Source organism: Lagenorhynchus albirostris, chromosome 10 (genome assembly GCF_949774975.1).
Source record: "Lagenorhynchus albirostris chromosome 10, mLagAlb1.1, whole genome shotgun sequence".
Lineage (NCBI taxonomy): Eukaryota > Metazoa > Chordata > Mammalia > Artiodactyla > Delphinidae > Lagenorhynchus > Lagenorhynchus albirostris.
The window spans coordinates 61,300,113-61,320,710 of record NC_083104.1 but is presented as its reverse complement, the minus strand read 5'-3'; the positions used below and the strand labels follow the sequence as shown (position 1 = coordinate 61,320,710).

Sequence of the window (20,598 nt, the reverse complement as noted above, 5' to 3'; positions counted from 1 at the left end):
ACTGTTTCCCCCTTTTTACAATTCACTCTTGCTATGATCTTCTCATTTAAAATAATTATCACAGAAAATTATATATATGTATATATGTGTGTGCATATATAAAGAAAACCATTAGTTGATATTGAATTCAATGAAAATCACCCAGAGAGGACAAACTGTTTAACCTTAAGTTGTACTTTTAGGTGAGAATTACTCAAAAGTCACGCAAAAAAAAAAAAAAAATTCTACTCCAGATACAGAAGTTACCAATCTTTTCAGAGTAATATATCATGTGGTTTCAAATACGTGCATGATTGGCCCTGTCTTGCACCCAGAAAGATGTGCCAGTTTTCTTAAAATATTTATTCAGTCACGACTGTGGGGTAGCCTCAGTCCATTCTAAGACCTGACCCACCTTGGAAGAAAAGGGAATAGGTCCCTAAAATCAATGGCATTTTAGCAAATAAACTCTTGCTCTTAACACAGTTTATTTTGGCAGCATAAACACTTTTGTGTATACTTGTATTGTGCAGGGACCCTCTACCATCAGAAAAGGAGACTGTGTTATGTGAGTCTGTGCAGCTGTTGGGAGGAACACAGAGGTCCTTTAAATGTGGAGATATTGGTTAAAAAAAATGCGTGTGTGTCAATGCAGGCAGCATCCATCAACGTCCCCAACAATTGCTCATTGGGAAAACTTGTTGCTTTCTTACAAATATGAAAATGGCCACCGGCTTCCCAAATGCCACTTCACTCTGTCCTAGCAGAGAAAGAACTTTCAAATAATCAGAGCAGTAAACCTTAAACAAATAAGCGTATGGGTTTCTCTTTTAAATGCAAACTTACAGTGGCTCCATGCCAGAGTCTATATTTCTTAGAAAAACTATATCACTGGCATAAATGAAAGAGGCAGTTTGATTTGTGGTTGGAGTAGTTTCCATTCTACTTCCACTGTAACAAATGTATTAATTCAGCTCAGACTTCCTCCTTCTGGCAGCCCTTTTGCTGTAAAAAGAGAAATTAGAAGTTCCAGCCAAATACCATACCTTGAACTGACCCACCTCAATACATAAACACTTTTACAACATGTTTATTCAGGTGTAGCACTTGAAATTGGTTTAAGATGTTTCCAGTGACAGAGAGTGCAGCAAAAGAAAAAAAAAAAAAAAAAACAGAACTGAGAAACTTGACTGTGATGGAAGAGAATAACTGGTGATCTGTTCTTTAAATTTTGGATTTTTTTTTCAGTCTTGGAGCACAACATAAAAAGTATTTGTTGAGCTCTAAGTTTGATGTTTTAATGAAGTGATAATTTAACAGGAACAAAATTTTTACTTGTATACATGGATGACTGCAGAAATAATTTTTAATATATGATCTTTCTAATACTGAAATAGGTTGCCACACGATGGCCATGAATGGAATGCAGTAAAATCAGTTTTCCATTCATCACAATACACACTGACCCTTTTCCAGTTAAATAAGCATTGAACCCAGAGTTCCAAGTTTCCTTGGGTTTGCAAGAGGATTCCTTTTGTTATTATTCAAAAGACTTTCAATATTTTCATTTTTATCTGTGGAGAAAGAAGACTGCTCTAAAGATTTATATTTTGAAAACTGTAAAGATGTGTGTGTGTGACAAATATGGGTTTCTTGGGCTTTACAAAGGTAGATATTGTGTGTGAAGCAAAGTCCCCTTCAAAGCAACGTGAACTCCCTTTAAAATAACTTTTGATATTATTAAGTTTCCTCTTGGTTTCCTTTCCACTTCAGCAATGATGTGACTATTAAGATTCCATAAGTTCATACTTACTCAGTGGCTCTTGATCTTGAGCTACACTGTGGAAGCATTAACTATATGACCTTGTCCTTCAGACACATTATACCTCCCTTGATTATGTTGACTGAACCTTTTGAATAGGGCTGAACAGTTATTTTTCTTAGAAGTGCTAATAGAAACCCAGACTATATTGCAGGTATTAAAAATAGTGACTATTTTGTAAAATCTATTTAACAATGTTGAATTTTATTATTAAAGGTACAGGATGTTTTAGATACTGCAAATATATCAGTAAAGAGACCTACCTAAAACATTTTGATTTAGGAAAACTCTATGTAGGTGTGTATTACTGTGGTTTTATTTTTCAAAGCTAATCTTCATTTTTGACTTATTAAAAAAAGTAGGTAGGAAACATATATACATTAAGGATTGAAAATACAGTGGATAGCAGATGCAAACTATTATATACAGGATGGATAAACAACAAGATCTTACTGCATAGCACAGGGAACGATATTCTGTATCCTGTGATAAACCATAATGGAAAAGGATGAAAAAGAATAAATATACATATGTATAACTGAAAAAATAAAAAAGAATATACAGTGGAAATAAACATAACCTGGGGTAATAAAAAGAGCATTAAAATAAAAGGGTGATAAGGGACACCAGCTGGAATCCAAGCTTAATCATTTTAAGATTCAGACAAGTTTAGGCATAGCTAGAACATGGGTAAGCTAAATTCACCAGGCATATATTAGGAAGAGAATAGAAAAACCTGAAGGGAGAGAACTCATCCGAAGGAACAGGTGAACCCCTAGAGTACAGATTCAGAACAATGTCCCAGTGAGTATAAGGAAGCAGGGATTTTGAGTCTGTAACTCAGTGTTCCTTCTGGCCTTGCTCCAATGTTTGCATGATTAACTTCTTAAGAACCAGGGGATTCAAGAAAATCTAACAGACCTATTTTTACCCAAAGTCCCTGTAAAATCCTGGGAGGGCAAGGGAGCCCTACTTTGGAGTTTGGTTAATGGTATGATACAAGTGGTGGCCAAAGATTCTTCCTACTTCAGAAGAGTGGCTTCCAAGTAGCTCCACAATGGTACAAGATGGCAGCACCAGAATGTAGGTAGGTCCAAGATGAGTTCCTGTACCAGCATCAGCTTCAGAGAGTGGTAGCATTTCAAAGGCAAGCAAAGCAGCAATTTCATGGCATTGGGAGTTTTAAGGTGGATAAAAAACTGTCCCAAAGTGAGAGGCAGGGCAAATGATGGGATGAAATGGTCCTAGAATAAGAGGACACTTCCCTTGTGTCACATCTGACATTGTACACTAGGAAGAGGGAAGGGTAGTGATCTGCTAAATGGGTGGGGTGAGAGCAAGAGAGGGAGAAGAACTTGATTGCTGGGAGTCAATTCAAGTTTAAATACACATGGGATCTCCCACACAAATGGGAGAGGAGATAGAAAAGTTTCTTTGAAGGATATACCAGCATTCCAGTGATTTCACTGATGACAGCTGGACCCAAAGAAACATGGTGCCCAATTATCCCAGGTTTCTGTATCACAGAATTCTTGAATCATAAAATAAAAGAGTGATGAGAAATAATATGTGAGTCCAGAGTTTGATACGGGCAGAGGTATCATCTCTTGCATTTATGAAAAGAATGCCCATTAAATCTTTCCATGTGAATGTTTTTTAGAACTATTCCTATCCTGGCCATCTTGTTTTCATCTCGAAATTACTCAACAGGTACTGGGGGAAGAGAAGCAATTTGAGAAGCAAATATATGGGCATTTCTCAGTTTTATTAACTACAGAATGAATAAAGGTGGGGTTAGGATGGTATCATCTAAAGAAATAACTATTCTTTTCACACAGGTATCAAGAAGATAGTATGTGAGGCTGGCGCTTTGACTTACACATTTTGCCATAACTGAAGATGGATTCAAGACATCCAGATCTTCTCCTCTGATCCTTATGACTTTATATAAGCCTGGGGGTCAGGGTATTGTATTCACATCTGCCTAAGGACATAACTAACTATTTTCAAATTTAGAATCATCAAGACAGTAGGCTGGCAAGCCAAAGAGCCATCCCCAACTCACTAGTTTTGTATTTCAGACCATTCTTTTTGGAAAATGTGACTTTCAAAATGTTTATTTCTTTCAAAACAGGGTTATTAAAGGAGCCTCTGACAAAACAGCTCTTTAGAGACATGTTGATGTTATAAGGACAAGTGGTTCCAAATATGAGCATTTAGTTTCCTTCCAGAATACACAATTTGAAAAACATTCACTTGAGGATTTATCAGAGTCTAAACGTTGATATCACTATAAGATGTTAGCATAAATTCCACTGTTTTCTTTCCTATAAATCCACAGTATTGAACACTTAACCCAAAACACCTGTGATGAAAGTTGTGCACAAATTACCTTTTCAAAAGACGCTTACAGCATCCTTTGTGGACTAGTTCACAGAAAACAAATCACTGCGCTGTTTCTCATTCACATATTCTCTTGCTCTTTGCTTAGTTTCAATCTGTGATTAAATCTGCTTCTGGTACTCTTAAATTATAGTTTCTGTGGCTCTAAATTATACTGGAATCATACCCTTTTTAGAAACAGATGATTTAAAATGTGCAGAATTCTCTACCCAGCATATAGACTAAATCATTTTTATATCAGATTTTAAGGAATGTGGGGGAGATAGAATTTTGTCTACTTAAATTCCATATACGTTTTAACTCAGTGAAATCTTAAATTAAGCAAATTGTAATCTTGCTATGAATTTCAACTATGTCATACTTTGATGAAAAATTTGCATAGTTTCTAGTTTTATAGTAAAAGCACAGACCTACTGCCAGATATTTGAAGTATCATAAATAAAATTTTACATTCCTGCTCAGAATTTTCCTGATTTTAAGATGGTTTACATTGCCTTACAATCTCAAACGAAAACAATGAAAAGCTGGGATTTTAAACTATTTCAGTGATACTGAAAACTCCCAGTAATGTGGTACTGGTTAAAAAATATATTGGTATTGAACTTCAGAGTACAAGGTAGTTACATTTTTTTTTAGTGATTCTTCATGGTGATTCTGGGCTTCTGTTTAACAAGCCAGGCTCATCATGCAATTTCTTTGCTAGATCTTTTCATTTTCTTCTTTATCCCAACATTTAAAAGAGTAAATTAAAAAATAACCACTTTGTTCTATATAATTATATGTTGACAATTATACAGTCATTATTAAAAAGTAACAGGACTTCCCTGGTGGTCCAGTGGTAAAGAATCTGCTTTACAGTACAGGGGACACAGGTTCAATCCCTGGTCAGGGAACTAAGATCCCACATGCCGAGGGACAACTGAGGGACAACTATGTCCACACACCACAACTACTGAGCTCATGCACCTCAACTAGAGAACCTGCATGCCACGAACTACAGAGCCCACACACTGTGGAACCTGCATGCCACAACTAGAGAGAGAAAAACTTGCACTCCACAACTGGAGAGAAGCCCATTGCCACAACAAAAGATCCCGCGTGCCTCAATGAAGATCCCATGTGCCGCAACTAAGACCCGAACGGCCAAAAATAAAATAAAATAAATAATAAAAATAAAAAGTATCAAAAACAAAAGAAGGGTCAAGTGTAATAACATGTGTGAATAAGGATAAGATTCTGTAGCTGATGATAGAGAAGAAACATTGGGGGTATGACATCCACAGAGGGCAACAGGGGACCATGTCCTGACGTGCTAACATGAATGGGGGGTTGAGTATTATCTGCAGACAAGAAATGTAGTTACAATTCCTGGTAAATTCCTGGTAACACTGCAATAGAAGAAATTCATTTTCCTCTAGGATTGGAGTATGGGAAGGATAAAGTTTAAAGGAGGAAGAGATTTTTTAAAGAGTTTCCGTTCTTTCTAAAATGTTTATAGAAGGGATTCTCATGCCCTGCCGTCTGAGAAAGTCATGGGGATTAGTAAAGAAATTGGGATATTTGGTCAGAAACACGGGTATGATGGCTCAAAGCGTGATGGGGGGAAAATGCAAATAGTTGAGAACTGTAGCTCAAGAAACTTCTGAAAGGTGGGGTGGGGGGTTGCCTGGAGGAAGAAAGGCCAAGAAACATAAAGGAGAAGGGCCAGAGGTTTAGGCCTTGTTGGGGAAGCTTTCCAGAATATTCAATTTTTTTATTGAACTGAGGGTGGGGCTGAGATGATGGAAAAGGATTAGTCTCCTTCCATGGGATGTGGTCTGAAATGTGGAGGCTTACTGTCTCAGGCGTGACAAGTCCCACAAATGCTTTTTACCGGGACCCTATTTTCAGCTAGTGGAAATATGAATCTGAAACTAGGAATTGTAGTTCACCTTCACATAAGCACGCACTTACTTTTTAATAGCTCCTCTCTTTATATAGAGAGCCTTTCCCTGAGGCCCTATGAGTTTTACAGACATCATCTGTCACATGCCCCCAAAAGATTGGTTAGCTGTTGATCTTACAGGTCTCATTTATTTTAAGAAAGCAGAAACATTCTTTTCACAAAACCATGGGAAGAGTGAATTATTTTTAGTCTCTTTTCCAGTTATTATGTGACTTCTTAAGATAAAAAAATGTGTACACACACACATATACTTCTTTCCTTTAAAATCACAGGGGAGTTAAATAAAACTATAATGAAAGCAGGGTTTCAGCAGAAATCAACCAAAACGTCTTCAAAAACTATTTTTACGTGTTAAGATATCAATGAAGAAAAGCTTTTAGACGTCAAACGCATTTGAGTTTGTTTCATAGCAGTGAAATTAATTTCAGACTCTGCATTTTATCTCTAGTGGATTAAAGTAGACTTTGCAACGAACTTAATGCAGTTACTTGGGAAATTTATGAGTGTCTAAAGGAAACATTCTTTTTTACCAGCTTATATGATATATTATTCAAAAAGAACTTTTATCATACAGAAAAACATAGTTCATTAAATGTTTGACCTTCCCTTTCAATTTGATACATGAACCTGTGAAATGATCATAAGCTATGTCTAGAATCTTTAGAATAGTCAAGGACTACCAAAATGGAGGAGAAATAAATCATTTTGACACTTAATAAAGAGAAAGAGTGAAAGGAATTAAATGTGTTTTCCAAAATACATAGTGAAGGCCTGATACTGAATACGTAATGTATATACCATGATAAGTGTCTGCTTTTTGCCAAAAAAAGAAAAAAAAGTGGAATTAAGACATTTGGGACTTAGTTCTTTCCTTCACATATGAAGATTGGATCACAAAACATTCTTCTGAGCAAAGAAAAGCAGAATCTTTCTTCACTTTTTCTCATGTCTCTGGCAACAGCAGAATGTGAGCTGGCCTGCCCCACATAAGGGACCAAGTGAGACCTCATGCCACTATGATTTCATGGTGGAGCCCAGAGCAAAAGCATCCTTCTGACCTGTCCACATGCAAAATAACAGTTGGGTTCCCAGGTGTTTATCTTTTGGTCAGCATGGGTCAGAAGCAAATCTGATCTCACAGCCTAAATAGAACTATCATGTTTTGATCAGTTTATCACCGCACAGAGAAATCATCTGAATACCTCCACTCATAAATAGAGCTGGTACCCAAAAGTCATAACAAGCAAGCCTTTCAAAAGCATCAGGGAAATTGGGATTTGGGAAGGTGAGCCAGTTCAGTCCTTCTGAAGTTAAGAAAGAAGCAACAGCTGCCATTTTGAAGCTTGGTAATTTATCAGTTGTTTTACATACATCATCTTATGTACTCCTCCCAAAAAAACAATGGTTACATTTTTAAAATGAATAAAATAAGGCTCAGACAAGGGTCATGCTTTTAACTCAGCCCTGTCGACCCTAAGTACTACCCTATTCCTTTAAGTACACAGAGTTCCCCTTTGTTAGAGATTGTTTAGGGCTGATGCTTTCCTGTTGGGTCTCTGCTCCCCACCTTGAAAAGATTGGAGGAATCCATCCATCTCCTGGGTCTGGCAGTTATACACATATTGTGTTTGTCAAGGACACTGTGGTAGCTGCTGGTTTTGTGATGTTTAAGGTCAGACTTTCCTTCATAAGTGGGAAGACCATTCAACACTCCTTCCAACCATGACAACACAGGTGGTCCCCCCCTACTTTCCATTTCCCTCAAATTGAAACTTGACAAGTTCGACTACAGAGAAGTTGGAATCCATGTTCAAGGAGCTGAGACATGTAATTTCCCTATCAAGGTATTTTCCATCTAATTTCAAGTTTTGATCCCCACTTGTAATATATACCGTTGGCTTTGGTGGGTAGATGCTTTGGTTTGTTTTGGTTTTCCTTTGTCCCTGTGAGTCTACACCAGTTGAGTCAAAGTTTAGCCTCAGCACCAGTGACTGCTGATGCCTTAAAAGACTAAAGGCTCTCTCTTCTTCCCATTGTGCTCTGTACTCATGAAGCAAAACCAGCACTGCCCTTGTTCTGCAATATGTCTTTAAGAAATATGTTCAGCGATGTTAAACTTATAGGGGAAAGAACAATGAAAGAGACGGAGTTAACTCTGAACGATGAGAATACAGAGAATCTCATATTCTGCATGGCCCCAAATCAATACTACCATGAACATATTTACCCCTCATATCATTAGTCAAAGCAGAGTTAGAGCCTAGAATAGAGAATATAACAAACAACAAAAACTGGAATATGTTTCTGACCTTGGGATTTGTTTGGCAAGATGGGTGCTCCACAGTTACTGTTTTGAATTAGGGAAAATCCAAAACAGAAATACAGATGTCGCCAAACACTTCCATATCCCTTTTCATTAAGGGAAATCTAAAAAATGGTAAAATACCTCTTTCACCAGATAATGAAGGAGGACTAACTCCTGTTTTATCCGCTTACTTTAAATCATTGATTTCAAAATTCATTTTCATGTATGTTTTTAGGTTGTGATGCTAAAATTTGGATAAGCAAATGATGTTTACCAAATGGCTCTCATTCAAATGTAAACATATTATAACTTAAAACAAGGAAGTTGCCTTTAAAACCTGGTTTTAAAACACTGTATATATAATAGACATAGTAAAACAGCAAATCCAAGTTTTCCAATTTATTACTGATTATATTCTATAGTCAAATCTATTTTTAAAGAAAAACCATTTTCTCTCTACCAATCATTATACAAAATTAAACTAGGCTCTGGACGCCCATTTCAGAGTACCAACCAGAGAAAAATACAATAGAGATAACAAAATGGATATAGATATTTAAAAAGAAACCAGCATCGTGATTCTTCATTTTCTAAAGAACTAAGCCATCTGTAATTACATTCAAACCATTTTGTTCAAAATATGAAGTTTTAGCAAAGCAGTTATGGCTCACCCTCTGCTCATAGGGAAACAAAGTTAAAAAGCAAAGCTAAACACAGTGAAAAATTAAAAACGTGTTTTATTTCCCAGAGATTTTTCTTTTCAATTTTTTGAGGAAAAAATTACCTCAATATGTGCTCCCAAAAATACAATTCAGGGAGTCCTCTTTAGGGCTGGAATAATACCAGGTCACCTTCAGCCTTGATGCTGGGAAGGGGGAATGGCGAGATGAGAGAAAGGATGAATTTCATCCAGACTTTTTGCAAAATAATCAATTAATATGTTTTGGAAACTGCATGCTTGACTAGCATGCAGTTTGCTGCACCGTGATTGAAACTACAAACTTGAGTACCGGTTGACACTTACAAAGGATGGTGGGGGAGGTAGACATGAGGATTCTATGATGGGGAGTGTGGATTAAAGACAGTAAAACAGAGGAGAGAAAACAGAGAAGGAGAACCTAGCAAAATACATTAGTGAGCGACACAGGGCACAAAAGGAGGGGGACATTCGTTACAGAATTCAAAATAAATTAAATTTGGCTAAATTTAATTACATGTTGAAGCTGATCACTGGAAGGAAAATAGTTACTTTCTTTCTTCTTTTCAGTCTATAAATTTATCAAATTAATGATAATTGTGTAAGGAGCTAAAAGAAATACTGAAGTAGTTAGATTTTAAAAAAACAAAAAAATATGGTAAAAATGCTGTCACCTGTTGTGGGTCAGATCACAGTTAAATTCCAGACAGAAAATATAAAAACCCAAAGGTAATTACCAACAGATCCAACATAAAGTTCAATTTTGTTCTATAACAATCATTATTAATAGCATGTCCTGTTTGGAAATTATAAAAATGCATTAATTTTTTTCAGTTTGGAATTTATATAAAATTCATATCATTTGTGAGAGTCATAGTGTATAAGATCTGGATCTGTAAGATCTGGAAAACACATCATTTTTAGGTTCAAGGGTAAGATTCTTGAGCTTTCTAAGGCTGTTTCCTTGTGTACAAAATGGGAAAATAGTAAAGATAAAGTAGACATTCCACTTAAAAAGCTCACCAAATGACTGGCATCTAATACGCTCAGGAAATATTATGTCCCGTTAGTTATTAATATTATTTTGATTGACCACCACAGCAAATACATGGTTTGAATATTTATTTTATATGAACTACAGATGAACCTAGCAAATAAAACCTGAATTAATCATGAAAACTAAAAAATACTAAATATTAGCATGGAAGAAAAAAAAAGTACTGCCAAAATCAGGGTTTAAAAAAAGCAGCTATTTGTATAGACAGAAAATAATTTTTGCTAAGTTGAGTGAGTTTGAAATACATAAAGTATAGTTTATAAAAATCGTATATGACTAAGAGAATTAATAAGAACTTAGGTTGAACAAAGTAGAAATTTAACAGTGCTCCTATATTTATGTTTAGTTCTCTAGCCATGAAAGGCATATTGATGATTTGGCTCATTTTTATGCAGTGGGAAAGGAGCAAAAATCTGAGCACAGTGGAAGGATCTATGTTCTCTGATGTGCTTTAAGATATTACACAAGTTAGAAAATCCATAAGTCACAGCTTACGTGGGTTTGGAAAATTAACAAATACTGATCTTAAACCCCAGAGGAAATCTATGGCATATTTATTTTCAGTAGAAATCTAGTCATTTTTACCATAAAGATACAGGAATTCTTCTCAGTGGAAACTCTTCTGAATCATTCACATAAAATGACCAAGGCGGTTGTTTTGCTTAGCTATCTTTTAAATCTCTCTTATGGCTTGATTCATATCAAAAAAAAAAAAAAGACTTTCTTAGAAACTGACATATTGTCATAGATTTATTTATGTTTTAGTGTTTTTAAAATTCTATAGAAATATGATAGAAACAGAAGCCATTTTAAAACGTTCTGGAGAAATTTAGATTAAGTTTTACATTTCGTTATGATACTGAAAAATATATTGTGGCACTTAAAGAAAAAGAAAATATAATTATACTTAAATGTTGTAATAAGAGCTCTCTAGACACCTTAATAATTATAGATGTTCAGCTATGAACTTATCTGATCCTTCACGTGATCAGTTGGGAATTTGTTTATGCCTGGGTATTACCCCTCTTTGTATACACACACGCACACAAACACACACACACATTTACCCCAAAAGATGTCTAATATTTCTTACTTCCCTTTATCCATTTCTCCATCTCTGATTTTATATAATATCTTAAGTTTTGGTTTGAATGAAACTATTTAATACCAAGCTCCTTAAGATGGTACATATCTATTCACGGTACCCTCTCTGAATATAATATTTATATGTGTATAATGCTTAAAGTGTAAATATATAAATTAAAATTACCTGAGAAATTATCACAGGCAATATAATAATCCCCGGACAAAAGGTCAAATAAATAGTGAATTCTTCTAGTCACACGAGCTCATTCCCTCATAATACAAATAATTACATAGCCATTAACTCCCAGGTCTTAGGCACTTTATTCTTATGCCTTCAATCTGCTCTTTTCACACATTGATTTAATTTCTGGACTACAGGGAAAATTTAATTTTACTTATTCACTGTATTTATTTAAGTATTTGAAGATAACTATTCTTCAACTGTCCTCCTAATTTATTCTTAAATATTCATCCAAAAGTCAACAGGTATGCTCTAATTATCCTCAGCATTAAACATAAAGAAGTACTTCATTTATACTAATATTTATGTAAAACAAACATAGGAGTATATGTTCCTTTTTCCTATCAGAACATTTAGCAAGATATGCGATTTTTGCAGTTTCTTGGAAGTAGAGACTCTCATTTATTTGTTTGAAACCAATTGTCAGCACCATAAATTCAGCAACAGGGAGCCATATGGTTTTATGAACAAAAAAGACTTAATTGCTTTAAAAGATAAAGTTCAGATAAGGGAAGAGAATATTATCAAATCTCAAAATATTTAAGAGATCCTCCGATAAGTGGACATAATTCAACTTTTTGAACTGAGATACATAATAATGAGAAACTGTAGTCAAAACAGCCGGACAAAAAGAAAAATATCACCCTTGATCTCTGAATTTCTTCTGCTACTTATTAGCACTATGTCAGCTGATATTCAGATTAACCAGCCACATAGATCATTTGACCCTTGAGACAGATAAATAGTCATCTGACAACACAAGGGCTTAATTTGGAAAATTTTCCCCTGAGTTAAAAAAGACTGTGTTTGGGAATCTGAGGATAACACAGCAAACTTATTTAATCAGATACTTGCATTGAAAAGCAGCAGATTCCAGGACTTAACTAAATTTAAGCAGATATCTCATTAAGAACTCCTCATCTCTCTCAGACAGATGCTCACATTTAATAAAAGTAAAAGAATATCAAGTTAGTAACTCACATATTAATTTAATATATAATGACATGAGGACTTTAGATTATAAACTAGATTTTTCTAATTAGGAGTATATATTCTGTAATTCGAAAGATGTCATGGAATTTTTGAAAAATCTGATTTAAGACAGCATATTTAGAAGCTACCACAGCATATTGCAATTTTGGAGAAAAATTTTATCAGTGCTTTAAACTACTCTTCACATAATAAGGAACAATAGAAATAAGCAACAGTTCAAGGCTGTAGAAAAAGAAAACCTAATCCCATTTCTTATTAATGTAGGTGTGGCAGTTGTCAATTTGCAAGAATGAGCCCCAAAATTCCAAGTGGAAAGATAGAGAACATGGCAAAACCCTGGGTAATAAAAGTTTTAAAATACTCACTTTCAGTTTAATTGTACTGATAACTGAAGTTAAGACCCTTTTTATAATTTGAATAATAATGTTGGTGGAAATAAAAGAGGATGAAATTGTTGGTGCTTTTAGAAAAGCTCTGAAATATCAATATATTTATGTACATATATAATTTCTAAAAATGGAAGGGAGAAAACTTTTGTGTACTAACAAGCAAAAAAAAAATAAAAAGCTATAACTTTACCCCTTTACAATGTCTGGGAAATATAGCTGCTAACCAACACGGGCTATATCCTGAGGAGGCAATAATTACAATGGTTTGTTTCCTTGACTTTCAAAGAGGTCTTCTATGATGTGTTTCCAATCAATTCATAGAGTATCTTCATTTTCTGATTTTTTTATGGGAAATATCACTTATGTAGTGGGGATTTTATGCAATTTGCTAAAAAAGTTAGCACAACATATATTAGGAGTTCTTGGGTCCCACACTTTAAAAAAGACGATCAATGTTTTTTAACCATGTTTTCTATGAGCATTAAACTACTGCTTGTAAGAAACCATGTTGATGTGTAATGTTTGCTAATAGGTTTATGAAGCCAAATGATAGTAATTTACACTGAGGCATCTCTGGGTTGAAAATTTTTTCTGATAGTTATATACGCCAGCCTTTAATCAATTATCCTCATATATTACCCTATAACAAGGGTCGTTACCCTTATATTCATTGATGCAGTTAGTTATCTCAAAAATAATCATGTCACTTTTTTATAAGAATAAAATTGTTGGGCCTCAAGAAAACTACCATATTAAGTACTAATAATTTGATATTCTCCAGTGCCTATGAAGACCTAGCCAATATAAGCAATCAATTGATCATGACACATATCTCTGAATGTTCATTTCTGTTGGCTTCATACCCTAGATCAGAGGTATTTAAAAGCTTCCTACCAATAATCATTTCATCAACCAAAATTATTAGACTTGCGCCTAATAACATAACTATACACTATGCTTCCAACTCAAGATTTAAGAACATATATCAACAATCTTACCTCTCTCCAGTGGACTATCATTTGTGAGTTTATCTAAAGTCTTATTAAATCATCTGTAAAATCTCCACAATGAAAGAAGTGATCCTAATTTAAGGAGTACCATGTAGAGTTAATTCTCTATGCATTTTCTCTTTCAGTTCAACTCAAACACCTTTATTCCTGTCTCACCATGTTCCGGGTACTATTGCTTAATATAGTCTCATACTGTCCTTGGAAGGTAATTACCATTACACTCATTTAATTAACGCTATGGCTAAAATGTAAAGTATTTTGTCAGAGCCAAGATTTGAATCTAGTTTTCCTAACGATTTCTCTTAGAATTTATATTTCCAAAATGGAGGGATCAATTCTATTCCTTTATTCTCTTTATTTAAATTAAGTATCAAAACCTTAAACTCTAAGTTATAACAATAACTATAAATTTCTTTATATTATATTTAAGCATTAATGATAATGAATTTAATTTGATAGTTTCATACCTCTGAAATCTTTTTTTCTTTCTTGATTTGGCTACAAAATTTAGTGAAACTTTGAAATCTCTGACTTTAAATCTGAATTTTTACCTTGATACGCTTGGAAATTACGCCACAATTTTGTCCAAAGAAAAACGGATTTTAGAGTCTTATTAAAAAAGAACATTATACTGTTTCTTGGACATTGAACAATACTCTGACAAAACAACATTTTGATGACTTGAATACAAATGAATCAGAAACATACGGATTGAATTTTCCTTGACATATAAGTGGGTTTGAATAGAAAGGAAAAAGTCATTGGCAAAATTTACTCTGAGTATTGCCAAACCTAAAATGTCTGAAAACATAGGGTTTTTAAAAAGACATTCTAATGATCCCAAAAATACTATCTTTGTTTTTCCATCTCTAAATTATTCTATAAACCCAAATTTGAAAAAAATGAATTAATTTACTTGGAAGGTTTAAACTATATAAAGCATCAAACAATGGAAAATTACACTGTTTGGGGAGAAAACCCAAGTCTTAAAAGCTAGATTAAATTGCTATCTGGGTAATAAACTCTGTGTATGTGTATATATATATATATAGGACATATGTATAGTAGATATATATATAGGATATAAATATATATATAGGATATGATACCAATTACTGTAGTTTTATTAACAATTTTAATAAGGATCTAACAAGCCAGGTAATTAATGTATGTTTATAATTTAGGGAACTGAACATCTTAAATTATAAGACAGACCTAAATCTACTCATTTGCTGCTAAAAAAAGAGTACCTATTTTATCATAGAGGGTTATTAACCACCATGAGGGAGTGTTAGAAAATTCTGAAACTGATTTAGCACAATTGGATACAACCACTTGTATGGAATTTCTAGATTTTGCCGTTAAGAAGCAGCAATGTTTCCTTTCCATTTGCTTGCTCATATGTTTGCTTTATTTAGCTGAAACAGACATTTGGAACTCAGAGAATTATCTATTCTGCATGAAAAAAATCAATAGACTATCCTTAAACTCTCCTGCCAAATCCATGGCAGTTCACTTATCAAATTTCTAAAAAGAATATTTTACAAACTGACGTACTTTCCACAGGTCCTCTGAGGAATCATGATGCTACTTTTGATTTCAACAGTCTTTTGATTTCCAAATATATTTAGATCTCTTAGCTATTTTTTCTTTGTGGAAGCAAGATAAACAAAATTTAATAACTTATATCACTGACTTTCTCCTCACCTTATGATTGAAACGATTTTAATCTGTACCATGGTTTGTGGTATAAAATTCAGTGTTACACCAAATTGGTTTCGTTAATAATCACCCCAATTTACAGTTTGGAATGTCTTCTTAAGAGTAACATGTTCGGGCTTCCCTGGTGGCACAGTGGTTGAGAGTCTGCCTGCCGATGATGGAGACACGGGTTCGTGCACTGGTCCGGGAGGATCCCACATGCCGCGGAGCGGCTGGGCCCGTGAGCCATGGCCACTGAGCCTGCGTGTCCGGAGCCTGTGCTCCGCAACGGGAGAGGCCACAACAGTGAGAGGCCCGCGTACCGCAAAAAAAAAAAAAAAAAGTAACATGTTCATATATGTAAAATAGATAAACAACAAGATCCTGCTGTATAGCACAGGGAACTATATTCTATATCCTGTAATAAACCATAATGGAAAAGAATATGAAAAAGTATATATATATATATATATATATATATAAAACTGAATCACTTTACTGAACACCAGAAACTAACACAACATTGTAAATCCACTATCAATTAAAAAAAAAAGGAGTAACATGTTCAATGACAGGTGGTCCATAAGAGCCTTTTAAGTCACAAACTCATTCAACAATCATTCAAAACATGTTTTTAATACCTACAACCTGCACGGTGCCAAGTACCAAGGGTACCATTGTGAACCAGAAATACACATCCATGACCTTATGAAATGGATATTCATTCAAATATGTAATCATGAAAGTGTTACTCTGATTGATTAAAGCAGCAAGTCTAGTTCTTTAATGACCTGTGGTCAAGTTACAAGAATATACCCATAAATTAGATGTCATGTGCCTTCCATCATTTGTCTCCAAATCACTTTCCTAATAGCATCTGCAATCATATTTATACATGAAAGCTGTTCTAGCCAAATCTGGACTGCAGAATGTTCTAGACAACACCATGCCTTTTTGCCGTTCTATGTATTTACTCACATTGTTTCCTCATCCAGGAACTACCTCTCTCCTCCTTTCTCACCACCACACCCTCTCCCTCCTCATCTTCATTTCTTGAAATCTTACCCAGCTGACCTAGCCCAGAAGTTACATGGACCACAGTTCTTTGGCTCCATTTGGACTTAACCATCTCCTTACGTTTCCTATAGTGTCTTGATTATATCACTATTTTTAGGATTTAGGGCACTTTAGTCTTTCTTAAGTAGCTATATATATTTGTCTGTCTCCCAGGTCATTGTCTCCTTAACACTTTGTCTTGCATGAATAGACACTCGAAGATTTTATGTCGAACAAATGAATAAATGAATAATAGTCAACAAATGAATTTGAAAGGAGACTTTCCTGAGTTTCATTTTTTCATGACTTCCAATTACTTTTGCTGAGAAGTAAGCATATTCAGATTCCATTGTTGCAAATAAAAAGTGATCTGTCTGCTCTGGCTTAAATACAAAAGGCCAGCTTGTCTAGCATATTTAATCATTTTAATATTTTCATATCAGACAATATTAAAGAACCAAAGAAGAGCAACAAAAGGCTGTGTATCTCAAACCTAACTTTTAAAAAAAGAATTTGGAAAACTTTGAAAGAAGTGAAATGTTAGTTTATTTTAGGCTCCAAAAAATCACATAAATAATATGTCATTTAAAGTAAAATTACCCCTAAAATATAAGAGAAATCAATCAAAGGAAAAGGATAAACAAAATATAAAGTAGTTCTCAGAGAGAAAAGGATGACTTGAAAGCAAGTTAGAACTAAATAGTATAGGGCCCTCCAATTTCTTCCCCTAGATACAGCTTCCTGATCTTTAAAAGACTGTAGCTCGAATTTGCTCACTGTTCTGCATTCAGAGTCCATTGGACTCTTAGTGTGTAGCGAAGTGCATTCAATAATATTATGTGCTGACTACCTCATGCCTCACTCAACTGCAAGCCTCGTGAAGCCATCTCTGTACTTGCTCACTATTTTATCTCCAGCATCAAGCCAAGCACACAGCACATCGCTACTCGGTGAGCATTTCTGAGCATAAGAATAACATCTGGAGCTTCTCAAAAAAGATTTCCTATAGACCTGTGGACTAAGAATGACACCTGCCATATCAGTAAACAAAGGATGTTGCAGCCAACAAGCTGCAGCCACCCCAATGGTGAGCCCTGAGGGAAGTTGGAGTGGAAACAGGATGCCCACCATCAAACCATCAGCCACTGCAGCTGCCCCCTGATGGTGCACCCTGAGGAGACTCGGGATGAGAAAGCACATGATACTGACCCCAGACAGCTGAGATGCATATCAAAGGAATGATTTCAGACTCTTGCATCTTCCCATATATAAATTTCTTAACTTGAGATGCCTGGTTTTCTTTAATTAACAATAATCTTTTGATGTTCTGACTACCTGGTCTTTGTTGTAAAAACTCCTGTATATCCTGGCTCCTCCCCTACCTCTTTGGAGCTCTCCTTTAGAGCTATCTGAGAAGCTGTGTCCTGGGCTTAAGTCCCCAGTTTTGTCCACCAAGTAAAATATAACTCTCAACTTTTAGGTTGTGCTTTTTTTTTTTTTTCAGTCAACAGATCCCTCCCAGAAGTGATTCTGGAGCTGTTGACTTTGACCAAATATTATAATATGTTAAGACCTAACTCAGTATCATTTTCTGCAGTTTTTTATGACTCTTTTGTTCCATCCCCATCCTCCTCTGTATTATGGTAGGTCCTTTGTCTGTTTCCCTATCATCTATTTTGATATATATTTCTTTTTATAAATCAGGTTTTTGAGACATACTTTGAATATGGTAATATCCATTCTTCTTTAGTGTACAGTTCTATACATTTTTACAGATTATATAGTTGTGTAACCACCACAAAATCAAGACATAGATCCATAGCATTTTATACATCGCTTTCTTTTGGTATTGTTATATCACAGTTGTTCTACTTGTTTGCATACATGTCTTCAACACAAGACTAAAAACTGCAAGAGCAGGAACAGAACTTAATTCTTTACCCCCCACACCCACTGCAGAGCCTGACAATAAACGTGTGTTCGGTAATGTGTTTATAAATAAGTTAACTAATCAATATATTGCCCTATCTTATAGAATGCACCACTTTGCACATTGTGTGTATAAAATATACATTGGTTAAATCCCACAAAAAGCTGTAACTCTCAATGTGTCCAAACCAGAACTCCCCAAAATTTATGAAATTCAGTGCTTACCATCTCCTGTTTCTGCACAGAGTTGTAAGCCCAAATTGTTCTGTGGATTAATCACCCAATGATTGCTGGTCACAGTGATATCAAAGACAAGCCAACCCACATCTAGAGCTTGGGCCTTTCTTGTGTCTAACAAGAACAGATCTGCATCCCTAAAAGAAGAAAGAGAACAGCAAAAAAGAGTTACAGGTTTGAATGAAGATCATCATTTCCTACACTTAAGTGAAAACACTGCAAAAGCATTCTTACAATAACAGGAGTTCATTAAAGGATAAGAGGAACAAAGGACTCAAGTGATGAGTAATAAGATACAGAACCTTTTATTGCTGGAATCTCAGCCCAAACCTGGTGCAGATTAGGAATATCTGACAGTAATTTCCATTTGCCTGCTCTTCACTGTCAAGTTTCCTTTACAAAGGGACTTAGTGGTCTTGGTTTCGTCCCTGATAATCAGTGTTTTCCCAAACCATTACCTATAAGTAGCAGTACACTGGCAAGTACACAAGCAAGGGTTAAACTGAATAGAGACAGAAGTGAAAGTAGCTGCTCCAGTCTGGACGGATGTGGATTCTCCAAGGAGATGGAGGGCAGGCAGGCTGTGATGCAAGCCTCTGTTTTAGAGGGAGTTTTCCTTTTGTTTACCACTTTCATTATACTTTTTTCCATTTTTATTACATATATTTTTCATTTTTATTTCATTTTCTATTTTTATTATATAATTAATTATTTTATGGATCCCAGAGGCCAAGAGAGGGTCACCAAGTATACCACTGGATTAAGGGAGAAATCCCATAGATTGAGCTATGGCTCTTCCCTGACTCACTTTAACACTTTCTTTGTGCACAAGTCCCCATGGGGACAGTAGTACCTATGCATATAAACTTGTATGTTTTAGGATAATCTCCACAGTGTTACTGTTATTAACATTTATCAATCTTAACTTTAGTATTAAATTTACAAATGTATGAGTATTTGTCAAACTATAATGAATTATTTTATTTATTATATCCTTACTACAGGCAGCTTCTGAGCTAAGTGCTACATCTTTTTGATGTTTAGTCATTATTTTAATTTGTTTTATTGAAGTATAGTTGATTTACAGTGTTGTGTTAATTTCTGCTATACAAAAACATGATTCAGTTATACATATATGTATACACATCCTTTTTCATATTCTTTTCCATTATAGTTTATCACAGGATATTGAATATAGTTCCCTGTGTTATACTGTAGGACTTTGTTGTTTATCCATTCTATATATAATAGTTTGCATCTGCTAATCCCAAACTCCCAATCCATTCCCCCCCCACACCCCTCTCCCTTGGCAACCACAGGCCTGTTCTCTATGTGACATTTAATCTTTACAATAGATTTTTATATTGATGAAATTAAGGCTCAGATAGGTTGATGGTAAAAACAATGGAACTCCATCAAAGTAGAATAGAAATACACTATTATGCATTTTATGATTGTGCTGAATCTGACAGCATATTATTCATATGAGGAAGATCAGAGCTTTGTCATAATAAGCTATGTTAAATACTATTCTACTGTATTTTCCATCTATCTGTATCTTAGAAGTCACTTTAAAGGTGGATTACAAAATGTAAAAAACTAATTTTGGATAAAATCAAATCATGCATATTTATTATTTTCTTAGAAAAAAATCTATAATTGAAAACTGAACTATAGCAGAAGTAAAAAATATCAGTCAATATTTTAGAAGATACCTCTCCATTTCTTTAATTAAACTTGATTTATAC

The 20,598-nt window shown here is 34.8% G+C and overlaps 1 protein-coding gene across 2 annotated transcripts in view; it reads right to left on the bottom strand.

Annotated features, from left to right (window-relative positions):
* The window catches only part of BMP5 (bone morphogenetic protein 5), a 116,990-nt gene that overhangs the window by 19,965 nt on the left and 76,427 nt on the right, over positions 1-20,598 (bottom strand). For both annotated transcript variants that reach the window (XM_060164110.1, XM_060164111.1), the window contains exon 3: positions 18,839-18,987. In XM_060164110.1, the coding sequence (XP_060020093.1) occupies positions 18,839-18,987 (149 nt within the window). The remainder of the gene's footprint in view (positions 1-18,838; positions 18,988-20,598) is intronic.